The sequence below is a fragment of the Sinocyclocheilus rhinocerous genome, unplaced genomic scaffold (assembly GCF_001515625.1).
Source record: "Sinocyclocheilus rhinocerous isolate Xijiao unplaced genomic scaffold, SAMN03320098_v1.1 scaffold861, whole genome shotgun sequence".
NCBI lineage: Eukaryota > Metazoa > Chordata > Actinopteri > Cypriniformes > Cyprinidae > Sinocyclocheilus > Sinocyclocheilus rhinocerous.
The window spans coordinates 421,454-448,752 of NW_015640043.1; the positions used below are offsets into that span (position 1 = coordinate 421,454).

At 38.8% G+C, this 27,299-nt stretch overlaps 3 protein-coding genes across 3 annotated transcripts in view; all 3 read right to left on the reverse strand.

The window, feature by feature from the left end:
• Window positions 1–4,759, reverse strand: part of LOC107752302 (calcium-dependent secretion activator 2-like) — a 170,120-nt gene extending 165,361 nt beyond the window's left edge. Inside the window, exon 1 of the mRNA XM_016568240.1 lies at window positions 4,187–4,759. Within this exon, the coding sequence (XP_016423726.1) occupies window positions 4,187–4,492 (306 nt within the window). The 5' untranslated portion in view covers window positions 4,493–4,759. The remainder of the gene's footprint in view (window positions 1–4,186) is intronic.
• A 2,650-nt stretch (window positions 4,760–7,409) lies between these two features.
• Window positions 7,410–13,642, reverse strand: LOC107752356 (solute carrier family 13 member 1-like). The gene is made up of 15 exons (XM_016568304.1): window positions 13,544–13,642; window positions 12,975–13,103; window positions 12,725–12,861; window positions 12,441–12,628; window positions 12,305–12,344; window positions 12,147–12,213; window positions 11,902–12,056; window positions 11,635–11,748; window positions 11,045–11,140; window positions 9,959–10,060; window positions 9,734–9,828; window positions 9,532–9,626; window positions 8,568–8,729; window positions 8,347–8,484; window positions 7,410–7,568 (listed from the first exon to the last, which is right to left on the reverse strand). Exons 1-15 carry the CDS (start codon window positions 13,640–13,642, stop codon window positions 7,434–7,436), a joined length of 1,752 nt encoding a protein of 583 aa, XP_016423790.1. The 3' UTR covers window positions 7,410–7,433.
• An 8,713-nt stretch (window positions 13,643–22,355) lies between these two features.
• Window positions 22,356–27,299, reverse strand: part of LOC107752357 (IQ and ubiquitin-like domain-containing protein) — a 9,086-nt gene continuing 4,142 nt past the window's right edge. The window contains 6 exon segments of the mRNA XM_016568305.1: window positions 22,356–22,699; window positions 23,088–23,273; window positions 23,780–24,028; window positions 24,697–24,873; window positions 24,971–25,141; window positions 26,264–26,439. Of these exon segments, the coding sequence (XP_016423791.1) occupies window positions 22,532–22,699; window positions 23,088–23,273; window positions 23,780–24,028; window positions 24,697–24,873; window positions 24,971–25,141; window positions 26,264–26,439 (1,127 nt within the window). The 3' untranslated portion in view covers window positions 22,356–22,531.

The window sequence follows — 27,299 nt, forward strand, 5'->3', positions numbered from 1 at the left end:
ACGCTGTGCGAGATGCGGCTTGTGCGCGCGCTTCAGGGGTGAGTCAGACAGCAAGACGAGACGGCAAAGAGTTGTTTTCTGCAACTTATTGCACTTAACTCTTTTTAACGTCAAGCAATTCTCTGCTATATGCATCGAACTAAAACTTTGACCTTTTGCAACGTTTTGATTTAAGTAGCCTATTATTAAAATGATTCAGTTATCGCACGCCGTTGCGATATGCATATTGTGATATTTACATTTGCGATATTTCGATAATTTCAATATATCGTGCAGCCCTAGTACTCAGTATCGGCTGCAAAAATCGTGATCGGAGCATCCCTATCAAAAATGTTTGTTTCTATACAAAAATGCAGTTAAGAAGTGTTTTTTCCCCTTTCCCATATGTCTAATCTCACTAAAAAAAAAATAGTCCTTTTATAAGTTATATGACTACATAAATAGTCATAACACTTGTCCCAAAATGCAAAAAAAAAAAAAAAAAGCTCCAACACTAGTTAGCACACTAGCCAATCCAGAATCAAAGCATTCATTTAAACTGTACGTGGTATACTTTTGCATGTTTTAATCCAAATGAGGCTTAACAACACATTCAAGGTGCCCACATTCAAATCCATTGTTCATTTGCACTGAATTTCAGTCTAACAGCATGTGCTCCAAATAAAAGCTCTGCAATGCACTTGAATAACACAAAAATGGGTTGACAGCATGGTGGCTTTGGGGAAAACACATAAATGTCGGCTTTCTTGTGCCCAAAGAAACTTATTACGAAGACTGTAAATAAGAAAGAAAAAACACTGTAAGAGAAGTCATAACAAAAGAGAAGGTTAAATCTAAAGAGGGCAAAACTACAATGCTAGTGCATGACCGTTCATGATCAGACACCTTTTGATAGCACAGACTCTAAAAGGCATTGTGTTACTTGACAGTGTATCTGCGATTAAAGCAGCACAGTAAGATTATGCATAACAATGCCTTCAAGTTCAATACGCCTAAGCACACACGAAAGATCTTGTACAAAGTCATTCAGACACTCTGGACAGCTCAAAAGACAGAAGATGTGGGTATGTGTCCCTAGTGACTGTAAAAGGGTAACCGGCAGCATACTTACACTGACTGACTTCTATCATGTGAAGTGGCACATCAAAAGTGAAGGATGGCTGATCACATGCAGTGCAGTAAAGGAGTCTTCTCACTACCTGCATCATATCCAGGAGGAAATGATGCCTCAAGGAATACTTGAATATCACCTGATCAGATCTGTGAAGCCTGGAAGGTTAACTTCTCATTTAGGCAGCAAAGATATTTCTATGAGCCATGACAGAAAAATCAATAATCTGCCCCTAGCTACTCTCAAGATTGCCTCCAACTGAGAATATTTATTCAACAAAGACCAAAGGTAAATTGATTTATTCTCGATTTTGCGTGTAAATAAGGGTGATACTTGTGTCGTCTGACTTTTATGGGGAGGCCATGGTTGTGCCCTTAAGCATTTTGATTGAACAATAGGCCATAATTCTAAATTAAATGGAGGTCATGGGGTCTTATTAGACGCATATAACTCAGCTTTCTTCCGCTTTTGCACTACATGACTTGGAGGACCATATAGACTCATATTTGTGAAATCTGTAATCGTCTGACAATTAATGTAAAGAAATAACCTGACATAAAAAAACATGTACAAATCAGCAGCTCCCACTAAACTGACAAGGTCGTATTTTTGATGTATCTTGTACTTGAAATCCAAACAAGTGTAGTTTCTGAAATAAAAAGTAAAGAAAAAATAATAGTGTAGACCACCATACCAGAATCCATGGCAATTCAACAAACTGGAACAACTAAAGTGCCTTTACAAATACAGCCACTAAGGGGTCAAGTTTTGGCTGGTTTACATGACCCCAAGAATCCCTGTTGGTAAATGCTAAAACTACACTGTCTGGCTGCAAAACCCAACTTTTCGATTCAAAATCGTCTGTTTTAGGAGTTAGTATTTCTGATGTGCAATTTCGTTACATTATAGAGGTCTTACCAGTGCCAATTTGTTTACCTTTCTTCTGCCCTTGTCATTGTTCAAGATAGCCACTTATGGTGCCATCAGCATCATGACATCATTTCCTGTGTCTAAATGAGAATGCTAATGGATAGCTTTCTCAGGTAAATTTCTCCTCAACAAATCACCATGAACACATCATTTTGAGGAAAAGCTTCTATTTTCTCATTTGCCACCTGTTGTTTATGGGTAGTCTATGCATAAAATTAAAATTCAGAAGTAGGCTATTTCTCAAGCTTTAAGCAACAAAAATAAAGATGAGATTAGCACCTGGAATTGGAATGTAATTTGCAGGTCCCACAGGTGCAAAGTTGATAACAGGTTATTATCAGTCCTTTTTTTCCAGCTTTAGAAGTATGATTACATGCATTAAGCAGAAACTAAAATCACTTAATAGGTCGATTCCAAAAGCTGTATATGATAGAGGTAGTGGGTGTGTGCTGGTAAAAATAGCATATGCGCTTGTTTTCAGAAGTGATTCTACATTTATACCAAGAGGAGAGAAAAAAAAAATCAAAACAAAACTGCTGTTCAATGGTAACCATTCAAGTTCTTGTTCTCTTATGTACTTAAAAGGGACAGTTCACATAAAAATTAAAATTCTGTCACCAATTACTCGCCCTCAAGTTGTTCCGAATTGACAGCTTGAAAATGTCGATTATCTAGACTGTGAATTGATGGTCAAAAATGATCATATTAAAAATATCTTAATTTGCGTTCCAAAGATGAACGAAAGCAATTGTGGGTTTGAAACAAGGAGACTTTTTGAAACAAGGAAACAACTATTCCTCCGCACAATGTACCATGCCAAAAAAAAAAAAAAAGATATTATAATGACCATGACGCAGTGTAACCAAGACCATTTCTTCTCTAAGTCACCCCTTTAATTTTATCTCATCTTCAAGTACTTGTGAAGTGAAGACAAGTGCTTTATTACCCTTAGGAAACATGGTGCAATATTCACCATAAAAATGAAAAGACTTTAGGCAGCATTTGAGGTTCCTCAGTCTGCCACACTGGCAGAACCCTCTTGAGAGCCTCTAGGCACCCTTCTGAAGGTGCCTCAAAAATTGTGTACTCATAGAAGTTCAAAATATATTTTAAGTGCCTCAAAGCCTTTCTCTTCTGATGGGGTTACTGAGGGAATTATTGACAATCAAAGTTCTTGCATGAAGTTGCAAGTTCCTCCGGGAACTGCCCTTTCAAATGGGTGCCTAGAGGTTGTCCAAACCCCAAACAGGGCCTGAAATAATAAAAAATAATATTTTTGTATATTTACAGTCATGTTGCACCATGATACCTCAGGGCAACAAAACCATTTTGTACACATTTTTGTATGCAAATATTAGGGGTTTTATTGGTCACGCTATATCCTGCTGGTCATTTTAATATCCATTTCTGTCATGGAGCACACATTTTTTCCTCAAACTAATTTCCTTCAGAAAAGCTATTTTAATTGATTTTTCTCACATCATAAATAATTCACAGATATGCTGTTATTTATGCTATTGGAAATTGCTTAAAGGGGTCATATGATGCTTTTTTAAAGATCATTATTTTGCGTTGCAGTTAGTGTAAAATCTATTACACTAATATTTAGTGTAAGAAATAGGTTTCTCAATTAAGTGTTTACAATTACAGTCACTCAATCTCACTACAAATTATTAAATAAATAAAAACACGAATCATTTTTATCAACATACCTAAAAATTATGATATAGAAATTAAGTCTATCTATTGTAAAAACAAAGCAAATAAAACTTCATAATATCTGAAAAAAAAATCAAGCGTGATACTAACCTTTATTTGCACTATTTTATCAATGTAAGCAATTTAGCATGATGCTCCAGCTAGTTGATCGGTAGGGTAACACAGATACTGAATGAGCACAGTAAACAAACACGTTCAGATGCGCAAGAATTTGCAGTTGACAGTCTTACAACTCTTCTTTAAAACCTGTAAAAGAACTGTTTGCAACTACTGAACCCAAACACTGAGCCCCTGACCGATGCGCTGGGTGTAAAAAGACCAAAGTTTGCCTCAGTGAACAGGTTTGGCAGCGGCGGATTCAATGGATTGAGGTGAGCGTCATTTAAAGCGCGAAATATTCCAAACAGAGGATCAACGGTCACTCACCTTCTGCTGACGGCGAGCCATATCTGTGGGCTGTTTGGCGTTAAACGGATACGCGATACATCTCAAAACAAACACATAAATTTGTAGTTTAATTTTCCTCTCCGCTTCTTCTTTCTTAAGTCTCTCCTGCTCGGTTTTGTCCGCCTTGGCGGGAGAAGGGACCGGTTCCTTGGTTTTGGTTCGTGGGGCGTCCGACGTCTTTCCAGGTTTGGGACTCTTTTTAACAGGTTTCCCGGTTTTAACGGGCGGTTCGTCCTCGGGTGGTAGTTCGCCCTCAGATTCATCGCTGGAGGACGGGTCCAGCATAGTCGACACTCAAGAGGCGACAACTCCTCACAGCTGTGGGAAAAGCGAGGACACCCGAGAGGTTTCTGACGACCTCGACCACAAAAGCGGAGTTTTTTTCCCCCCTTTTTTTTCTGAGAGAATGTCAAATGTGTCAGTCGCGAGACTTTTGAGGGCGGAGTCAATCCGAGAGCGATTCGGAGAAGGTTGGATTGAGCCACATTCTTTATTTCTCTCGAGAAGAGAGCGCGAGCGTGAGGAGGTTATTGCAGTTATGCGAGACAGGTAGGCAACCTGTGGCATGGACAACATGCAACACGTGGGAGGTTCCCTTCTTAAAGGTGCAGTCTGTAGATACCGATGCAACTTTAATGTGTTCATGTTAAATTTACTCCACTATTAATAAATTCAGCACTGCACCTATTCATTTTTATTATCAAAACCCAATACCAATCAATGCCACATAGACAACAGTACATGACGATTCTTAGTGTAGCCTATACCCCAGTCACTTGGCAGGGAATGTATAGACAGAAAAGATAAAAACTAGAAATGGTGATTAACAAAAAGAAGCATATTTCCTTTTGTGCATATATACAAATACAGATAATGAGTTGTACAAAATGTAAAAAAAAAAAAAAAAAAAAAGTTCTGGCTGTGATACAGTAAGAAATAATAAACCTTAATCAGGGCAGACATATATATTTTTTGCAAATGACAAATGGAGTCTCTGAGGGTTAAATGTACAAAAAATGTTTTAAAATATTTCATCAACTGAATGATCAACAACTATGTGAAAGACATTACAACCCAATACAAGCTGTCTATCCCTCGCCTGCTTGTTTTCAGTCACAGATAATTAAATATGAAATTGAAATTGAGAAATGTAAGACCATGCTCATGTTCTTCGATTAAAATATGAGAGCAAAATGAAAATTATCAACCATTTTGTCTAAATGCTCTTCTGAACAACAGAAAATTATATCCAATAAAAGGAGAGTAAATGTTCCTTTACTGGAGATATCACTAAAAACATGCCAGGTCTATAAATAAATTAAGAGTTCACTATGACTGTCAGTAGGGGGCGATTTGCCTCGATCACATCCAGAAGTCATAACAAGTATAAAGGCGCCTTACCCAGTGGCAAAGTAATATAAATTTATATATGTGAAAAATATTTGAACGATAAAAGCAAACCACAGTGTTCATATTCAGCTTGCTGACCTGTGCACCCAGGGAGAAATTATATGACTGCAATGACTCACAATAAGGCTTGGAGAAAAGCTATTCCTGATTGTTAAACTCAACAGTCCTTGCACCATAATTAAGTATACAAAAAGTAAGTATTAAATAATACATAATCAGATTAGACCCTTCAGACAGGCTGTCATTACCTCAACTGAACGGTGACCTTGAATCGCAATGGCTGCAGGATCCGAGCATGAATTTTCATAACGTGGGTGTTTACAGAATTAGTTCTCATCACTGCCTCACTTTGAGAACAAATATTAGCCCAAGCCCATTCAGATGACACATTAGAGCCTCCTCTTTTGTTTTACATCAGCTTTAAAGTCTCATATATTTTAATTATTATTATACAATTTTATTTTCCGATCCTTCCCTCTAATGAAAATGGGAGGGAATTATTGTTATAAGACAGATATGCTTTCAGAGCCATTTAGGTGCATTACTTATCTCTAAGCAGCCACAACTGCAGATAAATAGATGACATTTGTTCTCTGTAACCTCATTTCATCAAAGCTAATCTGCTTCTTGAATCTCTTTGATAAGTCTGCCACCCAGGCTAGATTTGTCAAAAAATTTAATTTTGGGATTCAGTAATTAGAGATGAGACAATCCACTGCACAGTGCACAGTTCAATTAAAACTGATACAGATTGCAAAGCTTTGTTTATTAAAATCTGTTTGAATTCCTGCTAGAACATGATGACTGTGAATGGTTCCAGATGTTTATTTAAATGTTTTTTCCCTTGCCAAAACATATGTGAAACATATGTAGAACACACAAGACAGACAGTAACTGTCTCACAGTTTTAGTTGTAACAAGAAACATTTTACACATATGAACAATGGATGTCAACCAAATTTGACATCAAGGTTCTATGCAAAATTCAAACTTCTGTAATAGTGAATTTTAAAATACTACTGAAACAAACAAAAACATAAAGTTAAAAACAAAATTGGAACTGGCTAGAAATGCTTATTTTTTTGCAAGAAGCCAAACAGCTGAGTAGCTCACCTAAAATCAATAGCTATTATTTCCTGGCCACTGTTATGTGCAAGTTCATCTCTAATGTTGAAAGTGGGACTGTGTACTTTCTTGAAAATGTTGTCTGTTATTTACTCTGTCATTTGTTCACAATGTAATTTCAACATTCTACTCATACAGTTCACTTCTTTGTATGTATATATATATATATATATATATATATGTACAGGCAAGTGTATAACAAAAATATACAGTTATATAAAACATTAAGTGCTATGTTAGCTGAAGGGACTAACCCTGTCATTCAAACTCTGCTTAAAGCTAAAGAAATATCTTTAATATTATATAATACATTTTGTATAAACATGGCACAGTTGAATTGTGCACCAAAGCTGTTTTTAACAGCTTTTACTGGTCTCTTTGAACCCCTCAAAAGAGTAAATGTCAAAAGGAATCACAGACTTGAGCCAATGATGACAAAGATTAAAATGCTTATAATACAAAAACATACAAACAAAAAATGACGTTCAAACTGAACATCTCATGGAACCCAAAGCTTTCAGTCTGTTGTATTGCCTAATCCAAGCTGGTCATACAATCTTGCCCAAGTGATCCAAATGAGTAAAACATTTGGATTGTAGGCTTTGCGCTATCAACAATTCAGCCAACATCAAGGGATCCCATGTAATTTGAAAACTAAATATCCACATTTGTAAAATATTCACAGTGATGGTCATACTCCTGTGCCGTTTACAACTGGTGCCCAGTCTGGGTAGGTGTCCAGGTTAAGCAGAGGTGTTCCCCATGTCGTAAGAGCTAATAGGACTGTAAGAACACCTATAATATTTACCCCCAGCCCTGCCTTCACCTATAGTGACAAAGAAAACCATACAAAGCTCAGTTACTGTAAATTTATAAGATTTACCTTTGACACATTATAAAAATTTACATCCAAAATGACTTCCAAAGGAACAAAATCATAGGCCACGTACACACTGCAAGTTTCAGGAGTGACAACCGCATTTAAATATGGGAGTAAGTCCCGTAAATTATCGTTCCATGTGTGTACGGAACACGACTCACTCCCGAAACTGCTATGAATGGCAGCGTGGTAACCATAGCAATGTTGTGGCATTTCGGAGAGAATGGAGGCCCACAGATTAGCTAGTTTTGTGTTAGCTGCCTGCTGTTGACAAAACAGACATTAGACTGCAAAGACATGCGAAAATCCACAAAACGTTATTAAATCGCCGTAGTCGGGAGAGGCGTCATAATCTAGTTTTGTTCTTTAAACTGTTGTTATTGAGCAGCCTACACTCTCTTGACCACAACTGCTCGGTCCACAATACACTTCTTTCCACCATCCTGTCAGATCTGAGGTAAACCCTTGATGCCTGACAATACACACACATCTGCGTGCTTCTCGTGACATCTTCATTAACAACTAGTTGTTCAGTTCGGTTCCGTACACACTGCATAGAATTTCTGTACATGCAGTTGTCACTACCTGTATTTTTTGGGAGTTAATGCGGTTGTCAATCCCGTATTTTAGTGAATTATGTGTGTACAGAACGCGATTAAGGAAAGTAAAAGGTGAACTGACAACCGAATTTAGCTGTAGTGTGTATGTGGCCATAAGGACTCACCATGTCCATGCTTGTCAGATGACCATATGTGAAGACAATGGCATTAGGAGGATTAGAAACTGGAAGTAGGAATGAAAAGGACACACATAGGGCTGTGGGAATCAGCATGTACAGAGGGTTGACTCCAATTGCCTCGGCCTAATAAAGATAATTTCTGATGAGATCAGCCCAAAAAAAGTGAAGTAAAAGTAATATTCTACATATACTGAATTGACACATACCAAGGGGGCCAGTATAGGCAAAAAGATTGTCATCGTGGCAGCATTGCTGGCCACCTCTGTGATAGAGGTGACAATAAGGCAGGCAATGGTGACAGTGGCTAAAGGAGGAAGACTTCCCAAGGGAGTCAGCAATTCAGCAACCCAAGTCGATAGACCAGAAATCTGTCGGGTGAAAAAAAAATTAAAAAAACATCAGATCATCTTTGAAACACAAAAGTGTCCAGCCAAGATATTCATGAACTCAAACGAACCCACTTTCATAAATGTACCAACATCTCTTTGTATGCTTGTCAACAGAGACTGGAGTCGTAATTTAGCTGTTTGTCGAGATACGGCATCCAAACAGCCTGATGTTGCATATGGAGAATGCAGCACAGTAGTCACCCTTTCTGCTTTGAAGATTTTAAAGACTGGACTTGCCATGACATTTGGGTGTCTGGATCAAAACAGGGCTGGAGCCTTGATGATAAGACCCCACCCCAGCCTACCTACACCAGGAGAATATTAAGAAGTTGACGCTCTTGTTTCCAGCCTTTGCGACTGACATGAGGAAGGAGCCGTTTGTTATGCTGAAATGATGTGCTTCAGTGCCAGTCTTATAATGGAGGCGTGTAATTAGCTTGAATGGAACGTCAAAGCAGACAGAGAGTGACACAGTGGAATTGTTGTTCTCTGTGCAACGTTAATGGGCTGCACGCTGTTACGAGGCTTTGATGTGATCCGTCTTTTCATTTATTTATTTTAAAAGGAAATTAATGTTTAAGATTATGAGTAAAGGGTGCAATTGAGCTGTCCAGGCCTGTCCAAAGCCACTAGTGAATTAGACTGGCCTGTTTAATTGAATCCAGGCATGTTAAAATGGACCATTAACTGATTCATCTATTAATGCGGCCTTGTACTTTTCTATTCATTTCTTTTTTTCTCTCACAGATATAGTTGGTTTTCCATTAAATCCTGATCCTACCTTTGTGCCTTCAGCCAAAGCGAAACCGCCACCCACAAGCAGACTGATCTCCCATGGCATACAGGCCTGGAAGTCCTTCCACGTTATCAAAGCCACTGTCACAGGGATCAACAACGTTAATCAGCAACAAAACAGCTGATAGTGAGCCTCTAATCATTTGGAAGGTTTTCACGCATGCACAAAGGAAATGAGTAAGCCATACCGTAGTGCTCTGCATTTGGTTTGTGTGCAGGGATGATGAAGAACATGAAACCCAGCAACAGCGCTACAGTGGCATCCGTAGCGTAACCTGGGTAACTGAAGAAATAACAACATACAAAGGATAAATTAGAAATCTAAAGGCAATTATTGAATAGAATGATGACTTTCTCTGAAATGCAGAAGTATATCTACATCAAAAGAAGTTGATAAATGTGAATACACTCACTCAGGAAACAGTGATGACCAGCCAGGCATGAAACCTGGGTTTCTTGTAAACCACAAAATTGCCATCAGAATGAAGATGATCATGGTGATAATTTCCTGCCAGCTGGATCAGTAGAGAAACAGTGTTACAGAGAAATGATCAGAAATGTATGCATCTCATTGCTCTAAACACTGGAATACACTACATGACTTTTCCCCGATTTGCTGTCAACACTAGTTGCTGAGAAATAGTCACGAGAAATTAGCATATTGTATGATGGGCACAGACCGTTTGTTTTTTCAGTTTGTCATGCGCCTCCTAGCAATGAGACGCGTGTTTCTGTATAAGTTTACTGTTTTCGAAATTACTTGAAAGTCTGTTAGTGTGAGATCCTCAGTTGTTTAGTGTACGATGCCAGTTTTTCTCTGCACCACTTTCAAAGTCTGTTCAGATTTTAAAAGTTGTTTAGTGTATTCAAGTCTTAAGTAAAAAAATTAACTTCTAAACTTCTATATTAATAATCAAAATAATAAGGACATAATCAGGTCTTGAAATACTTCTAACCTTGCCAAAATGGCACACTTTGACACGTTAACACATAATGCACATGAAAGTCCGCATGAAACCAAAAATTACACTATTTACTTTGTTAGCGCAAATTGCTAGTCTTGAGGTGAACAAATCATTTGTGCAAATAAATCCACTGAAAAAAAAATTTGTTTGTTTTGGTCATCTTTAATCAAAATCTGAAAATGTGCTTCCTCTCTGAAATGGCATTGCTTCTCTGATGATGTTAGCTTGCTGAGAGCGAGAGATGTCGGGGGAGGTGTGCTAAAATAAAACCCCGTCCTCTATTTAATATTCAGTTTCAGTTGAAAAGTCGTCACAATACTAAAGTAAAGTCGGCAGCAACTTCCAGTTCACGTGGACTTTAACATTTAAAGATAAATATAAGGAAAAGAGTCTCCTGCTGTTTGGAAAAAACAGAAACCCTACACCAAAATCATGGTATTGATTGATCAATGCATGAGGATCATCAGGGGAAAATAAGTACAGTTCACACTTTCAAAATTTTAAGATCTTTGAAATTAAAAGAAGAGTTCCAACCTTATGGGCCCCAGTGAGTTGTACTGATCCTGGAGCACTTTGGCAGTGTGTTTTTCCTTTTCAGATTGCTGTCTGGAGCACAGACTGGCACGAAAGCTAGGGATGGATGTAAAAGTAGATATGCTTTTATTGTTCAGTTCATTCACTGTCATTTCAATGCACACATGTAGTTGATTTTGACGAGCGGATGAATTGACTGAAATATCTGCATATGACAAAAATCCATTTAAACTATGCATGAGAACAATCTCTGTCACAACGTCATGCATCCATGTTCTGTGAGTGATTCTTCATCAGGGATAGAAGAAAATCTCAACGGGGTGAAATGAAGAAGGCTGCTCGATAAAACAGGATTATTCTAGAGCGATGAGAATGGGAGGCTGTGAGTGAGTGAGATGCAGAGCAGGATGAAGAAGATTGAGGACATGTAGAGGAAGCTGAAGCGGTGAGGTTGGAAAAATGCAAATGGCAGCATGATTTGAAATGATGAATTTAAATGAAAGCCAAAGACGAAGAGTAAAAATGAGGAACAGAGAGGGGTCAGGGAACGACTTATTGAATAGGAGACATCACGATCACTCAACTTGGACCCGAGGTACATCCAGTGCAGGAATATCCATGACAAAATCAGCATAATTATGCAGATGGGAAGACAAAGCACGAACCAGTTCCCAAAATTAATGATGGAGCATTCTGGGTAGTACCTGAGGAAATGTCACAAAAAGCACAGTTTAGAAGGATGGACTGACCAATCCATATAATATACAGTATTAGAAATAATGGGAAACAGTATATACTAATTCAATTAAAACTAAAATAGTTCCACACTTTAGTTTGAAGCCAAATTGTAAACTCACTGATAAATGTATTCAGCAAAGATAAGGTTTGTGGATGTTCCTGATAATGTGGTCAGACCCCCAATGGATGAGGAGTAGGCAATGCAAAGTGACAAGCCTTTGCACATCATGTGATCTTCACGGGTCCTGTACTTTCCATTATATAGTGGAGGCGGCTAACACATATAGAGAAATCCCAGTTTATTGGAAAAGCAAGGAGAAGGATTTTGTGCATTTTAATGTCAGATTGTGCATGTTTTACTGACCTTCACAGCTTCTGGTTCCTCAGGCTCAGGAGCTGTCTGAACTGGCTCCGTAATTCCTGCTTCAATGCTATAAGTGTACAAAAAAATCTCATTCAGACTTTAAAAAACAATTGTTTTCTGTCTTTTTTTTTTTTTTTTGTAATTTTACATATGTTCACCTTTTTATCTTCTCAGACTGGTCATACTGGGCCTCAATATCTGAAAACAGATGTTTAATTATTAAATGCGGCACAGCTCTAAAAGGTTAAAATGATCATTTACTGCTCATCTCAAATGAAAGCTGCACCAGTTTACCTTCAAGCTGAAGAGAAGGGTTGGAGATGCCATTTAACGCCCCCTTGTGGTCTTTGCTGGCCTGTTCACTTGCGTTCAAAACCTGCTGGATCACTGCCTCGACAATTGGCATTACCATCGCCACAGCTGAGGTGTTGCTCAGCCACATAGAGAGGAAAGCACAGCCAACCATGAACCTGAGCATCAACCTGTCAAACACATTTCACAGTAAACAAGCAGGTTTGCATTGGTCCATCCTACTATGATTCATCACAACACAAATAATAAAATAAAATCAGTCTTACATGCCAGGATTGACTCCAAGCCCAGTCACCAATCTGAGGGCAATTCTCCGGTGAAGACCCCATTTCTCAATGGATGTTGCTAGACAGATGACACCAAGAAGCAACAAGTGAAAGTCTTTGAAATATACAGATGCAACCTAAAGAAAGATGGTCGGTCAGTCACATTATTAGTCCAGAAATAGGCCTATTGTAATCAGCTTTCCATAGGATTGTCTTCAAAAAGTAAAGTGACTAGTTCAGGAAAGTGTACCCGTGAGGACTTCATGATCCCAAAAAGAGGGAAAAGCAGCGCAGGGAGAAGTGCCGTCACAGACAGAGGAATGACTTCCGTCATCCAGTACACAGCCATTAATATTAGGATGTATGCACATTCTGCTTCCTAGTGGACATGATATCAGGGATTGGGATTATATCCATTCAGAAGATAACCAGTAATACAAAAAGGACTGAAGCAATCAAAACCAGCGTCTTTTACATTATCCGTCTTTTGGCAAAAAGTATTTGTCTTGGACAAAAAAACAAAAAAAAAGTATATCAAAATGTCTTTGCAAAAATGTCTTTCAATCGAAAGTGAAAGTTTGAAATTGAGAGCAAAAGACATTAAATATTTTTTAAATGCATTTTAAAGCTAATTAATATGTGCCAAAGTATTTGTACAAAATGTACAATATAATATACAATTCTTTAGACAAGTTTTGCTTCATTACTCTTAGTTCATTACATTAATTTTACTCTTAACAAATATTAATTTTCACATAATTTTCATTGAGATCTGACCTGATAGAAAATCTTTCCACATGTGTTTGTAGCATGTCTAACCTTTTTTCTGATGACCAGTGGCAGCGGTAGCAAAGCCAGTGGCGTGCAGACAATGATTAGGGGTTTCAAGGAGCTCCAAGAACATCTAAGCCGCTTCATTCTGTGGCCGAAACGGAGTCAGCTCAGGGACTTTGTCTTATGATGGCCTTTAAATAATGTGCAGCTGATTAATCTTTGCCCTGGTGCCATCCGCATCCGCTGTTACTGGTCCGTTCCGGGCATGTCATAAAGCCTTATGGCCATGGAGATTAAGCTTTAAGATTAGACTCCCACCAGTCTTACCTCATGCAAGTCCCTTCTAACCTGATCCATTTATTTTTACATTTTATGACTAAAATTAACAACAAATTTGCATATAAAAGCAAGAGCATTATAAAAATAAACTCACTGACACAAGACATTGCCACAGACAATGACCTGGAATTCACACCTTTTTCTTCTAACAGCAAACGTCATTGTCGTTTCTCTTGTTGGGCCATAATCTGGAACTGCACAGGGGTCTGTTAAACAACAACTTGGGAGACTTCATAAACACAAACTCTCAGAAATCACACAGCAGGCAATAATCCGTACTGAGGCTTATTTCCAAAGAATTAGATCTGCGGGTAGGAATATTTATGGAAGCATAAAAAAAGAGAAAACACACTGAAATTATAAGAACGCTTTCATTGTAATGCTTGCAAGTTTGCATGGAAGTCCATTTTCGGCTCAGAGAAAAACGTAATAAATAAAATAAATAAATAAAACAACTATTTATTTGTCATAATTTTGACTGTATCTCACAATTGTAATATTGTATCTTACAACTGTGACTTTATATCTTACAATTGCTATTTTTTTCTCATAATAGGGAATTTATATCTCAGAAATCTGTCTCTCTTGTAATCTCAATTTCACATCACACAATTGATTAATTCCAAATAATTCCAACTTTATTTCTTAAAATTGTTACTATTTCTTGTAATCAAGTCTTTATATTTCACAATTGCAGCTTTCCATCCCAAAATTAAAGATTTCTCTCTCATAACTGCAAATCTACTTCTTGTAATTGCTTCTTTACATCTCAAAATCGTGGCTTTATCCCACAACTGCAATTTTTTCCCCGTAACTGCAAGTTTATCTTTTAATGGCAACTTCACATCTCACAATGTATTTAATTCCAAATTTTATTTCTTATAATTGTTCTCATAATCGTGACTTTGTATTTCACAAATGCAACTTTCTATCACACAACTGAGACTGTATTTCTTGTAACTGCTACTTTACATCTCAAAATTGTGACTTTATACCATTACAATTTTTTTTAACTATTGTTACTTTGTTTTATTGTAATCTTTATCTCACAATTGTCTGAAAATCTTAAATGGCTTCCATTTGAACAATCTAAAATAAAAAGGGGGGTTAGGTTTTCGTAACTCTGTGAATCATATAACGTAAATTGTGCCTATGGAAAACTTAAGAATCCAATGGAAAAAGTCACAAGGAGTTGGCCTCTGACCAGCTGTAATGTCAAATCTGATGCTTTCTTCATGACCTCCCTTTACAATTGTCATTTCAGTCAGGATTACCAAGGATTTGAAATGCAAAATGGTGTTTCCTTGAAGCATCATTGGATAACCTGGACTCAGTGTTTTTACAGAACATTCATTTCATCCAGTCTGCACTATTACACATTAATCGCAATCCTCAAGCTTTCTCAAGGTACAAGATCAAAGCCTTTTCCAGTGTCCAAAGATTACAAAAAAATTGCACAATACTGGTGGGAAAAATAATAGAGAAAATCTAACTTACCTTTGACTTACTTTATTCATGCACAGATGGAAAGATCGAACAATAACCTAACAATCTCATGTTGCTCTCAGGGCCCACTAAGTTTTTCATAACACCTTCATTTCACCAAACAAAAGTGTTCCCTTTCGAACGGTTCTCGTTGCGTTGACACGTTTATAGAGAAATTCCTGTTTACGCTGATACTGAAGCCTGATTTGTTCACATACGTGTAGTTGCACGAACCAATGGCGCTTCAACCTGCCAAAAGGGGAAGAGCCAACCTCTATATAAGGCGGCTCTGAGTGCCATTTCGTCAGAATTTTTCGCCTTTAGCGATGAAGATCATCTCCTCGCTGACTCTGCAAGCAAGAAGCCGAAGAAGGAAGAAGCTCCGCTCAGCCTGCTGCTCACAACTGTAGAAGGAGCCCCTGCCAGCGGAAGAAGCCACAAGCCTTCCCCTGCGGTCATCCGGCACATTTAAGAGCAAATTTCTGAGCAAATTTCCAGCAACATTGCTGCAAATGTCATGCTGCAAATGTGTGGCAGATGGGCACAGTGAGTGCGTCGCCTGTCTGGGTAACGCCCACACAGAGGCTACTCCTCTCCCAAGAAAAATGGCGGGCCCAGGCATCTGAACCGTGCACTTTTGAATCGCCCGTTCAAGATGCTGACTTATAAACAGATCCTCGTGCAAATATGCCCCGGGGACTGTTTTTTTTATCGGTGGATCTGAAAGATGCTTGCTTTCTTATCCAGATAGCCCCCAATCACAGACCACTCTTGAGATTCGCGTTCGAGGGGGTGGCTTATCAATATTCAGTCCTACCATTCCGACTGTCTCTGGCCCACGCACAAGTGCATGGACGTGGCTCTTTCCTCTCTAAGACAGATGGGAATCCGCATTATGAATTTCCTAGACGATTGGCTGGTCTTAGCCAGATCGGAACAGGAACTCATCGCTCACAGGTCGCTGCTGCTCTGCCACCTGGAGCGGGTTGGACTAAAAATCAATTTAGCCAAGAGCTCTCTGTCTCCCAGCCAGCGTGTTGTCTTTCTGGGGACAGTTATCGATTCTGCCCAGATGCGGGCATGGATTACGCCGTAACGCTCCCTGATAATTCAGCAGCTAGCAGCGTCATTCAGACCCTTTTGGTGCCTGGGACATTTTCATCAGGGTAACCCACCGCTGCATCAGTGCTGTGGCCCTTTAGAAAGACTCAAGCCTGTTTCAATCAGGCATCCCGTCTGGACTGACCCCCAGATGGAAGGTAGTCATGACAGATGCCTCCAACTCAGGTTGGGGAGCTCTGTACGAGGGCAGACTGGCGTTTGGCTCCTGGTCAAACCTGGAGCGATGCTTGCACATCAACTGCCTCGAGATGATGGCAGTTTTTCTAGACCTAAAAACCTTCCTGCCGGCCTTAAAGGGGCACCACATCCTGGTCCATTTGGACAACATAAGGGTGGTAGCCTTTATAAATCGCCAAGGCAGTTTCAGGTCACGCTCCCTCCACAGGTTGGCTCGACGCTTCCTTTTATGGGCACAGGGCAAAAAGGGCTGAAAGCAGTTCATGTGCCGGGCAGACTGAACCAGGGAGCAGACATGCTGTCCAGGGGCAATGTAGCTCCAGGAGAATGGAGACTACATCCCCAAATGGTTCAAACGATCTGGTCTGTCTTCAAGAAGGCAGAGGTGGACCTCTTCCCCTCAGAAGACAACTTTCATTGCATGTGGTTTCCCGAGTTGATTCAGCTGCTATCGGCAGCCTTTGGCCGATACCATTGGGGATGGACCTCCTCTCGCAAGCAAAGGACATGATTTGGCATCCCCAGCCAAAGATGTGGAGCCTTCATGTACTCTGACTGGTGTGCAGCATGGAATGAGGACCCATCCTCTTGTGATGTGTCCTATGTGCTAACCTTTCTACAAGACCTACTGGATAAGGGGCGCAAGCGGCCTGGTCGTTAGGTTTCTGAGGGGTGCTCGAAGATTGAATCCGCCTCGCCCTCATAGTGTGCCGACTTGGGACTTATCTATAATTCGAGCCGCTCGGCTGACTTGCGGACCCTGTTGCTTAAGACTGCCCTCCGTCTGGCTTTGGCGTCGGTCAAGTGAGTGGGTGACCTGCAAGCGCTGTCAGTCAGTGCTTCATGTCTTGAGTTTGGGCCTAACGACTGTAGAGTCGTCCTCAAACTGAGACACAGCTATGGGCCGAAAGTGCTTTCCATTCAGAGCACAAGTCATCACCCTTCTAGCGCTCCCCAATTCAGAAGGTGAGCAGGGTTCTAATCCACTCTGCCCATTTCGGGCACTTAGAGCGTATGTTAAGCACTCTGGCCCGTTTCGGCACTCAGAGCAGCTCTATGTATGCTTCAGAGGCCACTAAAGGGCTGCCGGTCATGAAGCAGAGACTCGCTGGATAGTGGATGCTATAGCCCTGGCTTACGCCACAGCGGGCTTACAGTGTCCTGTAGGAGTGAAAGCACACTCCATCAGAGGGATGGCCTCCTCCTGGGCTTGGTCCAGCAAGATTTCTATTGGTGATATTTGTGCGGCCACTGGCTGGTCTTCGCTGTCTACCTTCACCAGGATTTATAACTTGGACGTCCCTGCCCTGCAGGCACAGATTGGTCCACTTAAGTCTACCTAATCCCCTTTGTTAATGGAGAGGATTAAGTTATGTCCTCAGCCTAAATGGCTTGGGTCTCATTATTGGCTCATGCTTACAGGAGCCCTTAGTACGGGGTTCTGGGGCTGGGCTCGCAGAGCGGCTTCATTCTGCACTTGCTAATAGCGTGTCAATGCAATGGGAGAGACCGTTCGAAAGGGAATGCTCCATTTACTAACGTAACCTCGGTTCTCTGAGATAAGGGAACGAGCGTTGCGTAGGCTGCCGTGCTATAAGGCTGCACACAAATCGTTGACAGTTGCTTCAGGCAAACGATTCTGACGAAATGGCAGACATATATAGAGGTCGGCTCCTCCCCATTTGGTGGGCTGAAGTGCCATTGGTTCGTGCAGCTACACAAACGTGAACAAATCAAGCTTCATTATCAGAGTAAACAGGAGTTTCCCCATAAGCTGGTTCCCTTATCTCAGGGAACAGAGGTAACATTAGTAACCAGTGTTTTCTTTGTTACCATTTTGAAGCTATCATTGCATTGAGCAGTGAACTGAAAGTATACAGATCGGTACAGTAAAAACCAATTAAATCGTCAAACTGGAGAAACAGAAAAAAACCAAATAGATACGAGACAATCTCAGCAAAGATTTCAGGAACCGTAATTTATATAAATTGTCACTGATTAACAAAACTGATCCATACAACCTGACCGCAAATAGTTGAGTGCCGCCTGTGTTACGAGATTTTCGAATTCAGTGGGCGGAGCATACATGAATATTCATGAGTTTCCCGGACATGCGCGTGAAACTGAGAATTTTAGTTCCCGCTCTTTGTATCTCAGCAGATTTAATGTTATATTTCAAAAAAGCTAAATGTATTTCCAGCGTTGCGCAAACTTAAGCCTAAACTACATGTATTCATCATTTCGTTACAGTTTAACGTTTTTATTAGTTTGCAGTGCACATTTTTTGTTCACACAAACCTGCACGTTTTGTGCAGTCGTCTCTGACTGAATGATTGCATTGATTGGCATTGTTAGGATAAAGCACAGGAAACCTTAGCTAGTTGTATACATTGATTTCAGTTCGATGTGCACTTGCGATGCTTTAATACTGTTATTAGTTGTTATCATTTGTTGAATACATCACTGCCTGCAACAAATGAAATAAACCTATATAAATGTATCTGTGGAGTCCACGAATAATTCAAACATAGTTAAAAGTTAACTATTAAAAAGAATTGCTGAACATAAGTTCACAAATAAAATATATTGTGTGTTTAAATACTGCCTTGAGTTATTATTTTGGAATAAATGTAAAATGCTTAAAAACACTAACTTGATGAGATTCATACTTGGTTTTAATAAACAGAATATTGATTACATTGTTAATGTAAAAATATAAAACAGATTCCCCCCCCCGTTTATTAAAACAAGCACACCTATGAATATTTGTAAATAAAATTATTTTGTTAACATCAAATTAGTTGCTTGTTCTATTCCATAAAATGCCATGAAGTTATTTGTTTTCTAATTTACAGTGTACCAAAATGTAAGCAATGCATACAACTAGCTGAAGTTTGCTGTGCTTTTTCTTAACATTACGCAAAGAATGTCTGCAATCATTCAGTCAGTGACGGCTGCACAAAATGTGCAAACTAATAAAAACATTATAAACTGTTTTCAGTACAAATGTAGTTTAGGCATAAGTTTGCGCAACGCTGAAAATATATTTACCTTTTTTGAAATATTCCATTAAACCTGCTGAGATACAAGGAGCGTTAATGCTTAACGAGAGACTTCATATTCTGCTGTTCTGTGGCAACTTTCTCTCCTACAGGTGATTTATAGGACCCTGTACGTTATAGAACTAAATAAGTTTGAATCATTTAACCACCACAGCTTCTTGTCTCCATTGGCAAAACGCATGATTTGTGTCGATTGCAAGTATTGATGTAATTTTGTTTCTTTTTTTTTTTGTCTTTACCACCCGGCTACTGTTGTAAAATGTTGAGAGATTCAATTAAAAAATTATAATAAAATAAAATAAATAAATAAAAATAAACAAGATTGCAGAAGTGCAGTCTGAGAGTCCATGTGCATGTCTGCAGCCAGACCCTTCTCAGATGATCTGTCAAATACTTAATAGTGCAATGGTGCTTGTAGATAGAAGACATTTGGGAACACATTTTACACTTAATGGTTTCTCTGTGAAAATCTCAAAACAGTCAATAATCACTGCTACTCTGGGTCCAAAAGGACTCCACAAACTAGCGAGACATAATTTTGTGCCTGTTGTTTAAATAGTGTTTGTGCAGGCGGATCCAATCTGAGGTACATAAGTTAACAGAAGTATTTAAAATTAAGTGAGAATTTTTCCTTTGGTCTGACATGAGACCCTTACAAAAAAGAAGTTTATTCAAGTGTGCTATTAGTATACTTCTTTTAAACTAAAAATAGGAAAGTATACTTTTAGTCTACTTTTTATGTACTTCTCATAAATTGGCTTTATGTACTTCTCAGAAATATATTTAAAATGACATTTAAGTATACTTGACTTATACTTAGAAAAAGTCTAAATATATTTCAGCTATAATTGTGCTCCTAGAATCCATGTTTTCATTGTTATACACTACTAGTACACTGATATTTGTATACTTGCTACATAAAGTATACTTAAAAATATACTTGAACTTTACTTAAGTATACTTACTAAAATAAACTTGAAGTATACTACTTTTTGGTAAGGGGAAGCAGCATAAGGCCATAAAAACCTTAATGGCAGTGATTCTCAACTATCCATTTCCTACAGAATCTGGCCCTCAAAGTCCATTTCCTACAGAATTAAGCCCCAACCTTGATCAAACTCACCTGCCTGTAACTTTCTAGTAATCATGACGACCTTGATTTGCCTGTTCAGGTGTATTTTATTAAGGTTGGAGCTAAACTCTGCAGAAAACCTCGAGGGCAAGAGTTGAGAACCTCTGCAATAAAGGTTTGGCATACCTGTATAGTACTTTACTTTATGATCATTGTCACCAAAAAACTATCAGACATCCTGTACTCATTGAGTTTACGCCACAGCAGTCAGTTTTCTTCTGCACATACACACGTTACCTTCAGTTTGTGGCACAGCCTGGTGGGTCATCGTCTCAGCTGGCTGCAGTGTGTTTTTTCTTAACTGTTCCCACTTACTGACAAGTCACACCTACTTGTATGAAATGAAAATGTGCAAAAGTGTAGTCAGTACTTTTCAAAATTGTAAGTAAAAGTTATTGTTTTGTCATTGGAAATGTATTTTAGTAGAAGTATTCTGTTTAAATTGCACTTGAATGAAGCACAAACCCCCCAAAACAATATTTAATTTCAGTAGTGAAGTAAAATAATTCAAGTACACTTATGCAAGACGATTGCATGACATTTCACGGTATTAACAAGACCAGATTAACCTGTTTCTGCTCCCCTGCTCCCTGGTCGTCTGTTGTTTAATAGCATTGATAAACCAAAACAACATGTGGATATAATGTTAGCTACTTCAGAAAATAGAAAACAAGCACATCATAAAAATCTCTTACCTTTATGAAAATGTCGATAGCTTACAAATGTCGGCGATACCCACAATGCACTTCGATTTTCGTGAGTGTGATGCCACCTAAGAAAGACCTGTTTTTTGTTATCACATTCTATTTTTGAAGCTTAACTAAGTGTCATTAATGTTCCTTACGGGATCACAGAATGTCAGAGGTAGAGTCTGTGCCAAAGAACATGATAAGCCAAATCTCTAATAAACCCATTTTATTAAGCACCACTTATAAGCCCACGTAATGGAGGAAGAGAAATAAAACTCAAACCTTTCATCACTTTATCAGCAGTCTACAGTCATTCTTTCAGCCGTTAGTCCTGTGGTGCTGATGGTCTCATTCACATTTGTTCAAAAGGAGACGCAGGAGGAGGTTCTTGACCTTTTCCTGTAATTGCAGATCTTAGATTGCTCACCTCGTGATTAGATCTAGGCTATATATCATTTGCAAAGGCCTAATTAAAACCTCTTGAACTTGAACCCGAAGTGTTCCCAGAAATAACTTTTCAATGCATTCTTGTGTGGTGTAATCATGGAGGGATAATCTACTTTTTTGTCAGTCTAATCTCAATTTTTTTATGCAGCTTACTTTGTACTCAAGACTCAAAAACATGCTAATGCTGCATTTTTTACAGGATTGTAGTGTAGCTACTCTTTTTACCAACTAGTATTTTACAAAATACCAATGAAGCTGAAAATGAAAATAAAAATCATAAAACTTCTTCCTCAATTACTGTCGAATGTTAAGTAATTAGCATTAATGAATGATCCTAATGAATGGAAAACATAGAAGAGAGAAGTGAAAGATTTTAATGATCGGGCCGAATTGCGCAGTGGAGTAGAGACAAAAAACGGCCCGCTACTCCCGGTTTTAATTGACATAAGATTCTCAAATTCTATAAATGATCTTGAAGAAGGTTTTAGATCTCTATACTTTACTGTCTGAAGTCCACAAATAGCGACGCTACATTAGTCCCTGAACGCCCCTCAGGATTGTGGGTAGCCTCTTAGCGATTCTACTTGGTCGCCTTGGTGATGGGCTTGGAGACCAGCAGGTTGCAGAGGGCAGCAGGCTGTATTTCAGTGTCGTGGAGACATTCAGCCATCGCAGGAATCTGGGAGAAGTACTTCCTGGCCAATGCGTGTTTCTGCTTGACGTTACGGATAACTACCACATCGTATGCCTGCAAGTGAAAACAGCAGCCATTTGTACGGTGGAACGAATGGTTTTGCTCTCAAGTGGTGGCAGAGACAAATGTGTTCTGTATATGCAATCCTTGTAAACACCATCTCCAGAATTGAGCTTTGCCAGGTATACAGTTGAAATTCATGATTTTAAAGTTCTAGCAGATGTAATCCTTGATCTTTTTTGACTAAAGCCTGATTATATATTACACTAATCTACAATATTTTTTTTTATTCTGCAATCTGCTGGTAGCTCTACTTGGTAATCAGATTAGTGCAATAATGCCTGAATATTTGATATTATATCATATCCTGAGTTGTGATTTAACATTTAATCATTTCTTTCGGTATGAAGAAAAAAATTCAGAGCAGAAGTGACCACAGTACCTTCTCAATGTCCTCCAGTTTGAGATGTGCAGCCGTCTCGTCCTTCGTAAGGAGGATGCAGTTCCATGGGCTCCAGTCCAAATGCTTCTCCCATCGCACCAGCAGTAAATCATGAAGGTCTTTCCAGCCACTCAAAGCAGACTGAGCCCCCCACAGCACATCCACCAGGTACCGCAGGTCCTGCTCCTAATGAGGACGGGAAGTGTCTTGAACACAGCATGAACTTGGTATTCTGTGCCGCTTAAAGCAAATGTATTCCTGCATTCTCAACCAAAAGAACTACTAAGACTATGTTTAAAATCATGTAGACTCATATGAGATTGTACAGAGATACAGAGAACTGTAGTCATTTCAGTAACTTAGAAAAATTTGTTTTATTCTACATTAGGCTGGTCCATCCTGATGGTGGTGGCCATCTTAAAATCACATGACCAATAGTGTCTTTGACAAGTTAATAAACAAAGGCATAATACTTCCACACTAGTAGGTGTTAAGACATGTATCATTTGTTTATATAGACTAATTTCAGTCAGCAAAATGTAAACATGAAATTACATACTGCACCTTTAAAACTATTTGTTTCAATGGTGATGATGTGTCACTCACAAGTGGAGGAAAAAAGGCAGGTTTTGCAAAAACTGACATGGCTCTTTCTATACAGTTGAAATGAATCATGAATGATTTAACTTTACCTGCAGCAGGTAAGTGATTTTGGCTTCTGGGCTGCACTCGGCCTCAGAGTCACGCAGGCATCTAAGAATGTTCTTGTAAAGAGAGAAGTCTTCTCTTCGACGGGCCTCATTGTCTAAATCCCTGCAGCGGCGACAGAGGCCAACCGCAGACGCATTAGTCTTCAGAGCAAAGTCAGTGGATGACTGATACTCATTACAGCCACGACACAAATAAATCTTGTTTTTCAGGTCGGCAGGATCCCGAGGCACCTGTGGAGAGCAGGGTAAATAATGTTGGTTTCGAGGAGAGATACAGTAACCAACCAAAACTTTTCAAGTTTTATTTCAGTGCTTTTAATGCCAGCCACAGTGATTTTGAAGTACAGGGTGAACTTCGCCCAATGTTGCAGTTGAAACCAGCTCATTTGAGTCCAAGTCACGACCGAGTCCAAGACCATGAAAATATTGACTTCGACTCGGACTCGAGGACCAGAGACGAAAACCAACACCATGAAAATATGGTCTTGGACACGGACTCAAAGACCACGACTAATACCATGAATATATATAGTCTTGGACTTGGACTCAAGGACATATGGTATGAATTAGACTCAAGGACCAAGACCAACACGATGAAAACATGGTTTTGGACTCTGACTCAAGGACCAAGACCATGAAAATATGATCTTTGACTCGGACTCAAAAAGCAGGACCATTAAAATATGGTCTTGGACTCTGACTCAAGGAACCAGACCAAGACCATGAAAATATGGCCTTGGACTCGGACATGATGACCAAGACCGCAATCATATTTCTTTGTCATGGACATAACAATGGGAGCATGTGGACTTGGTCTTGCCTTGGACTCGACCCTCTTCTGGTCTCTGTCTTGACTTGAAAGAACTAGCCTTGACTACAACACTGGTTTAGCCACATACCCGCAGAAATTTGGACACTTGGGGGTTGAATGCAGGACTTTTGATGTACTGGAGGAAGAGGGTGGCAATCCTCTTCCTCAACCCCTCCAGGTTGCTCTTTTTAACGCCCCTCATCAGCAGGTCCACCTCCCTGTCAATCAAGTCCACTATGTCCTGTGTTAGCTTGCAATTATGTTCCTGTTCACAAGAACATTTTAGAAATTAGATAAGCAAATACAGTATATGCTTTTAGGAAAGTGTTTATATTTTGTCCATATTTTGGACTACAGCTTACCTTTACGGTGTGTTTGAGAGTGAGAAGCACATCCAGACGTTCGTCCTTTGTGAACTGAGTCTGGGTAATGCTACTGTATAGGTCTCGCAGCTCCTTGGATCTGATAGTAAACTGTGTGTCCATCTGCGTCACCTTCCCATCAAATGCACGCCATTTCTTTGGCTCTGCACACTGAGGAGAAGACAAACACAATAATCTTTGCAGTTTTTCCATATTTTGCATTTAGGAGGATGTTAGAACTACATCACTCTTTTTTTATTATTATTATCATTATTATTATTTTTTGCTTAGAGATGTTTATATTAATTAATATTATTTATTAGGTTATATTAGTTCATGTTTATCTTACTATAAAATGTAGTAAACTAATTAATAAATTAATGTTTACTTTCAAGAACATTTTGTTTACTTATTCTTATTCTAGGTCTGGGTCATGAAGCAACAGTTTAAAAAAAACACTGCTATAGAGGAAGTAAAATAAAATAGTGGATGTCTGTTCTGTCTTTTGATCTAGCATATTATCAGTTAGTTATCATTAGCCACTTGTCAAAGTAATGTTCAATTTTATTACACTGACATTTCTAGCAGTGTCACATTAGGTTAAGCACCATGCTTAAGAACACAAAGGTAAAAAGTAATTCTTCTAACACACAGATTTATAATTGATCAAATTTGAAAATTGTAATATTTATTAAATTATTATTTTACATTTATTGAAAGTAATATTGTGACAATTGTGTTCTATTTTTTTAAACCGATTCAAAATGGAATTCGTCCTTTATTGCACTGTGAACAAACAAAGGTTTTGCTCTAAAGCAGTGTTACTCATTGCGCGGCTCGCGAGCCTCATGCGGCTCGCCAAGCTTTACTTTGTGGCTCGCATGGCAGTAAATAATACGATGATATGATCATGCAGTCAATACAGATATTTCATAAAAACATTAAAAACAAGCAGGGCTAATACATACAAAAAAAAAATAATAATTGAAGGTCTTTCCAGCATTAAGGTAATCCTGCTTTTTTTTGTTTTTAAATAATCTTGTCTCAGTTACAAATTTGACTGGTAAATGATAAAGAATGATAGCCCCTTTTGTATTACATTGCATATGAGAGATTGATAAAAAGACATGCTATTTATGACTGGATGTAACTTTTGATACTTCGAGGTAAAAGTGGCTCTCCGATTGACTTTGCCCTATCAGTGCGGCTCCCATGAAAAAAATAGTGAAGACCACTGCTCTAAAGCAATACTGCATGCTCATGATGAGACAGCCGATTAGCAAAGATTGACACCTTGTTGAGGAAGGCTTGTATGGCCTTGTCCTGGTTCCTCGTGCCTGCAGCCATTCTGTGCCGTTCGATGGAGGAGATGAACTGGGTCTCTTGCTCCAGTAGAGCACACAGCGCTGCCTTTCTCTCTGCACCAAATAAGGTGACATTGATGCGTTCCACTTCCTCTATCCTCCATTCTGACACACAGAGATAAAGAATGAGAACCATCACACAAGCTTATATCCAAATCGTTGCACACATTACAACACATATATCGCCATCTCAAACCAACTGCAATGTAGTAACTACAGCAAAGATATTTAAAAACTATATTCTATTACTAAATCTTTTAAAACAATGATCTGAAAAAATTAAGCACTGGATCTAATTTATCCAATTTATATACACTACCATGCAAAAGTTAGGGTAAGACTGTTTTGTTTTTGAAAGAAGTCTCTCAAGCTCACCAAGGTGGCATTTATTTAATAAAAAATACAGTAAAAACAGTAATACTGTGAAATATTATTACAATAAAAAATAACTGTTTTCTATTTAATATAGTTTGAAAATGTAATTCATGCCTGTCATGCAAAGCTGAATTTTTGAGCAGCCATTACTCCAGTCTTCAGTGTCACATGATCCTTCAGAAATAAATCTAACATGCTAATTTGCAGCTCAAGAAACATTCATTATTCTTAGCAATGTGTAAAACAATTGTGCTGCTTAATATTTTTGTGGAAACCCTGACACATGGATAGAAAGTTTAAAAGAACAGCATTTCTTTGACACTGAATTGTCTGTGACAATTTTTTGACCATTTAAAGGGGCCATATGATGTTGCTAAAAAGAACATTACTTTGTGTATTTGGTCTAATGAAATGTGTTTATACGGTTTAAGGTTAAAAAAACACATTATTTCCCACATACTATACATTATTGTTTCTCCTCTATGCCACGCCTTTCTGAAACGCACAAAGCTCATCGGTCTGAAAAGCGAGGTGTGCTCTGATTGGCCAGCTATCCAGTGCGTTGTGATTGGCCGAATACCTCAAGCGTG

What these genes read in the sequence shown, in the direction of transcription:
- LOC107752356 (XM_016568304.1), bottom strand. Translation starts at nt 13,642, where the DNA reads ATGAAGCGGCTTAGATGTTCTTGGAGCTCCTTGAAACCCCTAATCATT. An exon ending in ACCAAATGCAGAGCACTACG is followed by an intron (nt 9,627 to 9,733) that starts GTATGGCTTACT and finishes TCCCTGTGACAG; the next exon opens with TGGCTTTGATAACGTGGAAG. An exon ending in TGCCTATACTGGCCCCCTTG is followed by an intron (nt 8,485 to 8,567) that starts GTATGTGTCAAT and finishes TATCTTTATTAG; the next exon opens with GCCGAGGCAATTGGAGTCAA.